Source organism: Diuraphis noxia, unplaced genomic scaffold (assembly GCF_037042655.1).
Source record: "Diuraphis noxia isolate RWA-SAM2 unplaced genomic scaffold, SU_Dnox_SAM2 contig0004, whole genome shotgun sequence".
In the NCBI taxonomy this organism is placed as follows: Eukaryota; Metazoa; Arthropoda; class Insecta; order Hemiptera; family Aphididae; genus Diuraphis; species Diuraphis noxia.
In genome coordinates, this window is record NW_028301714.1 from 66,511,075 (window position 1) to 66,522,305 (window position 11,231).

The 11,231-nt window shown below is 25.8% G+C and overlaps 2 protein-coding genes and 1 pseudogene across 4 annotated transcripts; 1 reads left to right on the top strand and 2 right to left on the bottom strand.

The window, feature by feature from the left end:
- Positions 1-90: 90 nt before the first annotated feature.
- Positions 91-2,850, top strand: LOC107171666 (ubiquitin-conjugating enzyme E2 J1-like). The gene is made up of 5 exons (XM_015521917.2): positions 91-308; positions 1,495-1,700; positions 1,759-1,949; positions 2,027-2,141; positions 2,404-2,850. Exons 1-5 carry the CDS (start codon positions 278-280, stop codon positions 2,602-2,604), a joined length of 744 nt encoding a protein of 247 aa, XP_015377403.1. The 5' UTR covers positions 91-277; the 3' UTR covers positions 2,605-2,850.
- LOC107171659 (NFU1 iron-sulfur cluster scaffold homolog, mitochondrial-like) lies at positions 2,573-7,108 on the bottom strand. 3 transcript variants are annotated; one of them, XM_089225484.1, is made up of 7 exons: positions 6,988-7,108; positions 6,391-6,468; positions 5,342-5,483; positions 5,015-5,264; positions 4,822-4,925; positions 4,021-4,137; positions 2,573-2,963 (listed from the first exon to the last, which is right to left on the bottom strand). In XM_089225484.1, exons 2-7 carry the CDS (start codon positions 6,435-6,437, stop codon positions 2,856-2,858), a joined length of 768 nt encoding a protein of 255 aa, XP_089081610.1. In that variant the 5' UTR covers positions 6,438-6,468; positions 6,988-7,108; the 3' UTR covers positions 2,573-2,855. The 3 variants fall into 3 exon arrangements, with proteins under 3 accessions (XP_089081610.1, XP_089081609.1, XP_089081611.1); XM_089225483.1 differs by lacking the exon at positions 6,988-7,108 and adding an exon at positions 6,823-6,979; XM_089225485.1 differs by lacking the exons at positions 6,391-6,468; positions 6,988-7,108 and adding an exon at positions 6,823-6,974.
- A 2,438-nt stretch (positions 7,109-9,546) lies between these two features.
- On the bottom strand, positions 9,547-10,558 carry LOC149056383 (uncharacterized; annotated as a pseudogene).
- Positions 10,559-11,231: the final 673 nt, after the last annotated feature.

Genomic DNA, 11,231 nt, shown 5'->3' on the forward strand with positions numbered 1-11,231 from the left:
CACTATAAATAATATTGTTCTATGGAATTATGATGGTATTTATCAAACCTTAGTGATAAGTAGGGCAATAAATATTGTTAATTAAAATATACACAGATATCCATGACAAGTTATTCTATTATCATTTTGTCATGTCTAATAAATAATAATATTGGAAAAATATACACGTAACTAATATTTTGCAAGTTATAAAATATTATTTTGTAATTGCATTGAACAAGATATAAGTGAAATAATAAATTAAAAGTGAAAAATATACTTATTCGATTATAAGACCATGGAACCTCAATACAACAGTAAAAGTACAGGTAAGTAAATCACATATTTAATGTAGCAAATAATAATTACGATATCAATTGTTTGAACCCTCATAATTCGTTTTTATAAAACTATTATTCCCCAAAAACTATCCATCTAATTGAATAAAATATGAATACAATATTTTTATTTATATAATTGTTTATTGTAAAAAGATAATCGATTAAAAATATTTTAATAAATGTTATTGTGAATATTTGGTATTTGACAATACGTTCATATAGGACCAGGTAATTAAGTATATTTTAATTTTGAGTTAACTTCTTTTATAAACCTAGTTTTTACTGATTTTATATCAAAGCGCCATTCACATAATGAGTCTCAAAATAAGTTAATAGATGATTTACATCATTTGATATGTTTGTTAAATACTACATACCCTGTTGTACTTTATTTAATGCTAAAAAAGCTAAACTATCAATCATTGCAAAACACATTTATCTTATAGATTACTATTAGACAAACAAGTTCCTAAACTTTTCTATAAGTTGAGTGAAAACATCCTCAAATTTTAATGTGATTTCCAAAAATTAACTTCACCAAGCCTAATTCAAAATTAAAATTAAAATTTATTACATTGAAGTATACCTAATTCATGTTTTACAAACTGTTCCATACTCAGAATCTAATATTAATTATAATATTGAGTACCTATATTTCCATTAAATTTCATATATAATATTGTAAGCTGAGTTCTGAATTAAATAAACCATTAAGTAGATATGAAATATTTCTCTTGTCTTCCGTCAAGTAATATGATGTATTGTTTTTAGCTTAGCCGAGTCAATATGCCTTTGATTATTTTTAATTTTAATTTTTAAATATTCTTCATGGGGTAATTATGTGAGTACATTGGTAGTACAACTGAAAACAGTCTCTAAATATATTTGATTTTGCTGTTGAATGCGATGATTTTAATTTTTAACCATTTAACGTTTCACTTTAGCTACACCAATTAAATTGTTATTTCCCTCATGCTCATGGTCATTCTTTTAAGTTAATATATAATATTTATATTTTGATCATCTTTATTATTCTGTTTTTTTTTTTTTTTGTATAAATAATAAATATCCTGATATAGTATGTCTATTATACAGTTGTAGTGGTTGATGTAAAAAATGCACATGTTAATATTTATTAATACTTAAAGATATATTTTTTTTATTATTATTACAGCTGTGAAGCGTTTAATGAGAGAAGCAAAAGAGTTGTCAGAGCCAACAGATGAATACAGTGCTCATCCATTAGAAGATAATTTATTTGAATGGCACTTTACTATGCGCGGTCCTCAGGCATCAGATTTTGATGGTGGTATTTATCATGGTCGTATATTATTACCAACTGAATATCCAATGAAGCCACCAAATATAATATTATTAACTGTATGTAGTGACTAGTGTAATTTAATCATAATTTTACATTATATTATTATTTGTGTAGCCAAATGGTCGATGGGAAACTAACAAAAAAATATGCTTAAGCATTTCTAGTCATCATCCGGAAACTTGGCAACCATCATGGTCAATTAGAACAGCTCTATTAGCATTGATAGCATTTATGCCAACTAATAGCCGAGGTTCATTGGGAGCACTTGAATATACTCCTGAAGAACGATTAAGTTTGGCTAAAAAGTAAATTATTGCTATTTATAAGAAAAGAAAACTTTAATATAAAATTCTTTACAATACAGAAAATATGTTTTAATTAGGTCTCAGAGTTGGATTTGTGACAGTTGTGGTCAGATATCTAATTTATTAGCTAATAATAAAGCAAAACCATTGACAAAAGAAGAAACTGAACTCATAAAAAGTGTAACATTTAAGGTAATTATAAAAATTAACTTTTTTAAAACAAAAAAGGTTTATTGCATATTAGGTAAATCACAATATATCTTGGTTTAATTTTTATTTTTTAAATATATTTTTTGTTATGTATCAATTGTATTGTGTTTGTATTATAATAATTTACATTTTATTTGTATCAATTGCAATGTTTCTATCTTTTGTTACAGGGTTTACACCCATTAACAATATTTATAAAAATATAAAATAAATTATAAAATATATTATCTCTATTTATCACCAGGGAGAAGAAGCGGAAAAAGTCTGCAAACCGCCTGACCAACAAAAACAGGAATTTGAAACAATCAATGAAGAACCAGTAGTAAATAATATTTCTCCAAACTTTTTAAGAGATGCATTATGCTCAGATATTGGAATGTACCTTATATATTTAATTATTGCACTCATTAGTATATTAGTAGCACGTCGTTTCTATAGTGCTTAAGTTTATTGTTTTATTTTAATCTTTTATTTTACAACAATTATTATTAACTATTATTTAATTATTTAAACAAAACATTTTACCAAAACTATATAATTATCCAATAAAACATTTATTGATTAGTAAAAAAATATACTATGGAAACCACTCTGCACTGTAGATGTTTTGATAATGTAGTCTTGTTATATTACATCTATATTCTATACAAAACTTCATGAAAATGTTTATTAATAAATATCTAAGATTTAACTGGATTATTTTTGTCCCTTTTCATCATTTTCTTCCAACTTCTTTTCAAATTTTTCAAATTCGGCTTTTGTCCGTATTTCAATTTCATCTTCGACTTGTTCGACAGCTATCACCTTCAACATAATAAATATTCTATACATTGTGGTGATTTCCTTATTGCTCTAACTATAAGATGTTATAAATTATAATTTGTATGTTACCAGTGAAAAAATAACAAAGTATACTAGGATGCAACCTGATCTCACCAGGTACCATTTTGATAATCATGTTGAAATTGTAAACAAAAATTATGGAAAATATGAAATTGTCATTACTTGATTGTCTAACTGTTTAAAACCTAATTGATTGAATATATTTATTATTTTATATTTCTCGATTCTGGAATGTGATTTAAGCCATAACACTGGCATATCAATTTTTACAGGCATATTATATTAATTATAAAATACTTCTGCATACAATTTAAATCTAACAAGTAATAGTGATATTTTTTTAATCATTTTATAAATTTTATATTATTCTTTTGCATTTTATTTTACTAACCATTAATCATAATGAATGATGGAAAATTTATGAATTATGAATTATTTTTATTATATTTGATTACAATTATTTCTTATACCTATTCAAAATAATAACAAATACAAAAATATATTTTTAAAAAATATTGAATTTCAAAAAAAATTCTAAAAAATAAACTTCTTAACATAGATTAATGTTTTCACCATCAAAATTATTTTTAGAATCAGATTCACAAATAGGCTATTTTAAATTTATCCAAACAGTTTTTTATTAAATTAAAATTTTTTTTTATTTTAGATATAAAAAAATAAACATAAAAAAAATGTATTATACGTGTAGTGATAGGCGACTTAATAAACAAAAAAAAATATTAATTTGAACAAAAGTCAGTTCTATCTACTATCTATTACACCTTGTATATAGTTGAATCTTTTTACCATTGCATAATATGATATTATTTACTAGACACAATAAAATATTGAGTTTAATTTTAAACTATGTACTCTGATTTGGTATGTTGTTACAAACCCACAAATTAATAACTAATAATAATATACCATATCAATATGAAAATAATACTAAAATAGGTTATGCCTTAATATAGGTTTAAACATTAAAATTAAAATTAAATATTTTTTGCATATTTACCTCAGGTATATAAAATTGAAGCATGTTTTGAACACCACTTTTTAGAGTAACTACAGAACTTGGACAGCTAGTACAAGATCCTTGTAATTTCAACTTGACAATTCCTGCATCATATCCCTAAATACATAAAAATTAATTTATAAAAACTTAAAAATCAGTTGCAACTGATAATATAGGTACTATGATATTATTATGTTTATACATAAAATATGGATCATAAACAACAATTACAAAATAACATATGGGCTAATGATGAACAATAACATACAGTGGCGCCCACAGGTTTTCCACGAACCAGTGCAGTTATAACTATAGGGCCCCCAAATTTATTTGTTTGCATATTTGGCACTACCAACTCTTTACGCTTTATTCAACGATCTAAATATTCAGATGGACCAGATGTTATGTATTTATAGTGTCTAATCAAGAGACCTGCAGAGTGGGGCCCGCGAATGTATGTAGGCCCTGCGGGACCTACGAGAAACCAGTGCAATTGCACCACTTGGTACCCTACGTGTGCGCCACTGATAACATATTACAATTAGGAGATACTGAAGAGAATTCTAGTATGGCTGACTCACAATCTTTGATATTTTAGTTTGATAGTGACCAATGTGTTTAAGTTTAAGACGAATATCTATTATATGCCAAATCAGATGAAATCATTTTTTTTTCTTTTAAAGAACTTACTGAATCATAAGATTAGGAAATTAACTTTTATATATACATTTTTTTTTGTTAACATGCATATACTAGTGGTCCATTTTCAAATAATTAGTAATCTTAACAAAGAAGTTTTACTATAAAAAGGATATCACCACCATCTTCTTGTACAGTTGGTCTGATTCTGGTATCAAGAAGTTCTTTAATCATCATCACAGTTTCATTATCATCTTCATGAATTTCTTAAAAAAAACAATTTGTATAAAAATTACGAGGATATTAATTGAAAAATTATTAATGAATTTAAAATTTTAATCATAAATTCACTCACGAGTATCACTAGTTGGTTTGGCATCAGTTAATATAGGTAGACCACTAGCAAAAAAATCCATAATGGTGGCATATATTTCTGGTTTAATAACCATCCATTCTATATCATCATCTGCTTTCGTTAAAGTAATATAATCTGAACCGAAAAAGACACTTTTTACCCCTTCAACACGAAACAAAACTTTAGCTAAAGGACTACAGTATGCTGCTGATGCATTAGGAAAATCCATTGTATGACCTTTTTCCAAAACCTGTATTCGTAAAAACATTTTTATTTCATACTTAATAACAGATTATTTTGGTGGCACATATTATGCTTAAGGCTTACTTGAACACCTGGTAAAAACTTAAGGCTGTTTGGATTAGGAGTATCTTGAGTTTGTATGAACATAGAACGAGTTGGTATTAAAAAAGGTTGATGTCTCACATTAGGAAACAGTTTGGAACATGTCCCAATTGGTTTTTGAGCTCTACAAGTAAAGTATATCATTTGAAGACAAAGATACATTGAATATAAATAGTTTAAATAATCTAAATGCTACATAATTATTCATTATACTAATTATGATTTAAATGGATATTGTAGTCTTGCTAATTTTGATTTAGCTAAACTAGACATTCAGTTGATTATTTGAATTCAAATCAACAATTATACATTTATATTAGAAGATTTATGCTATGCAATTCTGTTATGTTGTTTGTTTCATTCTAAATCAATTCATAGTTTAAAAATTAGGACATCAAAACAGTATTGAGACTAAAAAGTAATATATTTTATAAATAAAATGCTATCTTTAACTCTACAAGCATAATTCTGAAAGACTTTACTATCTTGTCAGTCAAATATCATGGTTTCTTGGGAATAATGAAAAAGTTCCCATATTTTAATTTTTAATAAGAAAAGTTATAAATTAAGTCAAGTGGACTAAACTATCAAGAATTCAACTAATAAATGTTATGCTTTATTAGGTTTATTGTTTTTAATAAAATTGGTCAACAATATTACTTAAGTCTGACCGATAATTCATTAAAATATAATTAACAGTGGAAAAGTATACTGTAAAATGACTAAAGAAAAAAAAACATGCATCCACTTTTAACTTGTCTTTATCAGATACCTATGAATAATTGGTTATATAACATAAACTACATAACTATTAGTTTATAAAAAAAATAATTTTAAAAAGTAATTTATAACTGAGAATAACTGTAACTAAAAATAAAAAAATGAAATAAATTCTAAATATGAAGTTAATATTTAAAATTGTAATTATTATTGTTAACTTCTCAACGGATGTTTACATTATTAACTTATAAAATGTAATTCATGTTCAATATTTCCTCTAAATAAATTAATATGTATATATAGTTACTTACTTTAGCAATAATGGTACTACATTAATTAAATGTGTAAATCGCCTCATTTTCTTAAATGCTTAGATTATTAACAATTACCTATGATCAAAATATTATTGTTTATTAATATGATAAAATATTAGCAAAACCTAAGTTAATTATCAAGTATTAAAATTTATAATATGTATATTCTTCAAGAGACAATATTTAGAATATGAAACTGTATTAGATTATAAATGAATTTTAATAAAATTAAACTATTTTGTCTATAATAAATGTATAATGTAACATTCAGTCAAATCAGCAATAATAATAAACCAATTATTTATTGCAAATAAAACTATAGTATTATATAGTATATTTTATGTATAAGTATTAATTGATTAGTTATTCATTATAAAGTATTAACATAATAATATAATACATAGGTATGATTAAAATCTCTAATTATACTTTTATTATTTTTTATTCTTCTTCACGGCATCACCAATAAATAATAGCCGCTGTGAATGTATTACAGACTATAACTAGTATAACTATATCAATATCATTACAATTATTAATAATTACAACAATTTTTGCAAGATTGCACCAAGTAGACAAATAGAAAAGTTTTACCGAAAATCAAATATAGTGATATAACCACTGATGATAACTGGTAAGTGATAATCACGGATATAGATACTGTACGGGTTATGTGTAATACCCACGGACTAAGATACACATTAATATTTATAATACGTACAAAATAACTAATAAGGGATAAGCTAATATTATTGTTAAAATAACAGCGTGAACAAAATAATATATTATGTTAATAATTTAATATGTTTACTTATTATAAGGCAACTGATTTTTCTGTACATAGTCACATAGATAGCGCTAGGTAATCACATTGTACCTTTTGAAAACATTTTAGGACTACTGATAAGGTCTTCGTTTCCAGTCCAGCAAGCTGTATATCTTAGTCCGTGGCACGGCTTAAGATAGAATGGTCGCACATCGGGCTATACTACGCAATGTTAGAAGGCGGTATACGAGAGTTCTTATCTAACAAACGAAAAAGTGAACTACTACTAACGCTCTTGGTGGTTGTTAATTGGTACTACAGTATTAAAATATTCCCATTTCCCGCTATAATATTAAATTATTGCATTTTCAATAATAAATATAATATAATTGAGTTAATAAGTAACTCAATTATTATAATCACGATTCACTGATCTCATACTCTATCTATATAATAATTAAATGACAATGTTATGTTTATGTATTATCTTTTAAACGAAATCTCATCACTGTAGTCTGTGTTTGATAATTGGTTTTGTGAATATTCAATTACGTTTATTGCCTTTTTGGTCATTATGCCTAATTATTGTGCAATTCATGAGTCTCATTGTGCGTCCAAAACTCTTTTTGGCGTTTCTAAAGAGGACGAAATATAAAAACTTTGGGAGGATGGTCTAGGTATTAAATTAAAAAAAAGTTTTAGAGTGTGCGCCTCACATTTTAAAGAATGTGATATTATTAGCACATGGGAGTCTGGTGAAGGACTTAATAAGTACACCATAAGTTTACTTCTTTATTGAGCTACATACAATAAGAATTTGTTGTATTATGAATGATATGATATTATTCAATACACTATGTACCTATGTGTTAAAATATGTTGTAGTCTGTAGGTATTATTTTAATTTATCGATATGCTTAAAAAAACACAAATTAAGAAAGGGAGCAATCCCATTAAAATTGTGTGAACCAGAAACTTCAGAACCCGCAGTGGACCCAGTGGATATTTTAGTAAATAGCAATTACAATTTGCTGATAGATATTATATCTTTTACTAATATGTATAAATTGTATAGAGGCTATTACACAAATTGCTATTTACCAAATAGTAAATTTTAAATTAGTGTTTATTTGTTTTGGGATATAATGTTTTATTACATATGTGAAGCCACTATAAGCACCTTATTATTATTGATGAAATAATTTTTATTTCATAATTTGATGAGTTTGAAACATTAAAGGATTATCATTTATCGGATTATCCATAAAATTTGTAAATTACTAATTAGTACTTTTTGAATACCACAATATAAAATAAGAATAGAATTTTGATGATGTATATGTAAGCAACTAGATAGCGGTGTAACGTAACTTTTAACAGATTTCTGATAAGAACAATTGGTGATCACAAAATAATGACTCGTTGTGCAACCATTCTATCTTAAGCCGTGGTCCGTGGTAATACCTAAGTCACAGACTATATGAAAACAGATAGCTCACTCGGCCGAAAACAATGGGAAAAAAAATAAGATTTTCTGATTGGCGGCGACCTAATCAGTGTAGCTACATGCATTTATCTAAAATATTGTTCAGATGTTTTACAATATTATTGTATATTTGACATTTGTTAGTACTTCCATTTACTAATCATCTTAATTATTAATATCTTATCCTAATTAGTAATTTAGTACGAAAAAATAGATCTACTTAGTAATTACTCATTAGGACCTATTATTTCCAAGTGGCTAGTGATTAGTAAGTTAATGACATATTGACACGAGAAACTGTAAAAGGCGATAGTTATCATTAATTAAGTTTAACACAAGTTCGTAGTCTGTGCTTTTAATTTTACGTCTAACGATTTTTTGGTCTAAGTATTCACCCAGATTTCATTACGTTATAAACATAATTACTATTTAAAGTTACCTACATGTTACAATACATTAGCTAGTACTGTAAAAGTGTAAACTGTAACACAATGATGGTATCATACTTCATATGTCATGAGAAGAATATTGATTTCAATATTTGGATGTTTTCTATGCTCTGTAAGAACAAAGGTATCCGGTAAGTACATATTAAAACATAAAAATTACATATAATATACAATGTATATGTAATCTATATGATTACAAAAAACATTATTTTCTTCATAACTTAAATAAGTTTTATTTACAATATACAGACAAATATTATACAAATTATATAAACATAATTAATTAATGTTTAATTTATAATTTATTACAGGTATTCAAACATAAATAAAACAAATGAAGTACCTACCATACAATTCAAATAGTGCATATTCAATTCTAATAAAATAAGGTATTTATTAAATTACAATACATAACAATTATCATAAAATTAGTAAAATCACAAAATATTGTTTCACAAATGCTATAAAATTGCTAACTTTCTATTTTTAATTTTTTTTTCAGATACTAAATTTCTATTTAAAAATTTAATTGAAGCATAAATTCTAAAACGCAAAAAAAAATTAAGTAGGTAATCCTTATCAAAATTGGGACATGGGTGTTCAAAATCAATATTAAGCATTTTCATTTTAAGTTTACCACCTACTCCTACATCAACTGATACAACAGGAAAACTATTTATAAATTCAGTTTCTAAATTATAAATGTAATTGTAAAAATTTTCATGGGGCATGTTTAAATTCCCAAATGTTGATTTTTCAGCATTTTCATACGCTTTAAAAAAACATCACAAAAATGAAGGATCTAAATTTTTTTGTGTTTTTGCATACTCTAAACATATTTCACATGAATGTTTGATTAGACACTTACTCATTATATATCCACAAACATAAATGAATGCATTTTGTTCAGGAATTTCTAAATTTCTATAATCAACTTGCCCAATAGAGAGAGGAAACGTTTTATTAAATTTAAAAGGTGTTTTATCAGCGAATAGGGTGTTAATGATCTTTTGAACTATTATCAAAATATTGTGGATCTACTTGTGTTGTCGATTGTAATTTATCCGATTTTGATCTTTCAAACATTATTTCATCTAAAAATTTAATTAAATCAATTATTAGTTTATATAGATTAAAATTAGTTTTTGAAATTATTGAAATATTTTTGAACATGTTTCAATAATTATTATTTACTTACCATTAAACATTGTTGGAATAGCATTAAAAACTAGTCGATTTTTGGTTGTAGAATTCAAAAACATTGAATTTTCAAAGTGATTGCCACATACTTTATAACTATTTTTTTTTTAATAGATTTTCAGATAGATTTTCTGTACCACAATTTCTGATCCATAATGGTAGACGATCGTCTTTTGGGTATTGGAAAAAACTTACATTCATATCACTTGCTTTACTTTTGCAAAATTGTACTGAGCAACGCATTCCAGTTTTTTTACTGTCCATTTTTAAATTTTTTAACAATATCAAAAAGTATGTCAAAAGAAAAATTATAAGACAAACACACTTGGTCAATGATCAACTAGTAAGTCACATGGAAATCACACACAGCAACTAGATGCCAAGTTAACCTAAGGGATGTAAAACTGTAAAAGGTCAGGGTACCTGAACATAAAGAATGCAAGGATAGAGAGGGTAGTTATAATACAAATTTCAATGTTGGCGCCAGGTATGAATCGGGACATTTTTTACGAAATTTTATGCCTGTATTGTGGTCATACTGATTTCGTCGCGGTGATAATATTCATAGTTTTTGTTTACATTCGGAGTGATCTATCTGTTTTCATATAGTCTGTGCCTAAGTTCTAAGCACGGAATGGTTGCACATCGGGCTATAATACTACGCAATGTTAGAAGGCGGTATACGAGAGTTCTTATCTAACAAACGAAAAAGTGAACTACTACTAACGCTCTTGGTGGTTGTTAATTGGTACTACAGTATTAAAATATTCCCATTTCCCGCCATAATATTAAATTATATAATATAATTATATAATAAATTATATAATATTAAATATTAAATATAATATAATTGAGTTAATAAGTAACTCAATTATTATAATCACGATTCACTGATCTCATACTCTATCTATATAATAATTAAATGACAATGTTATGT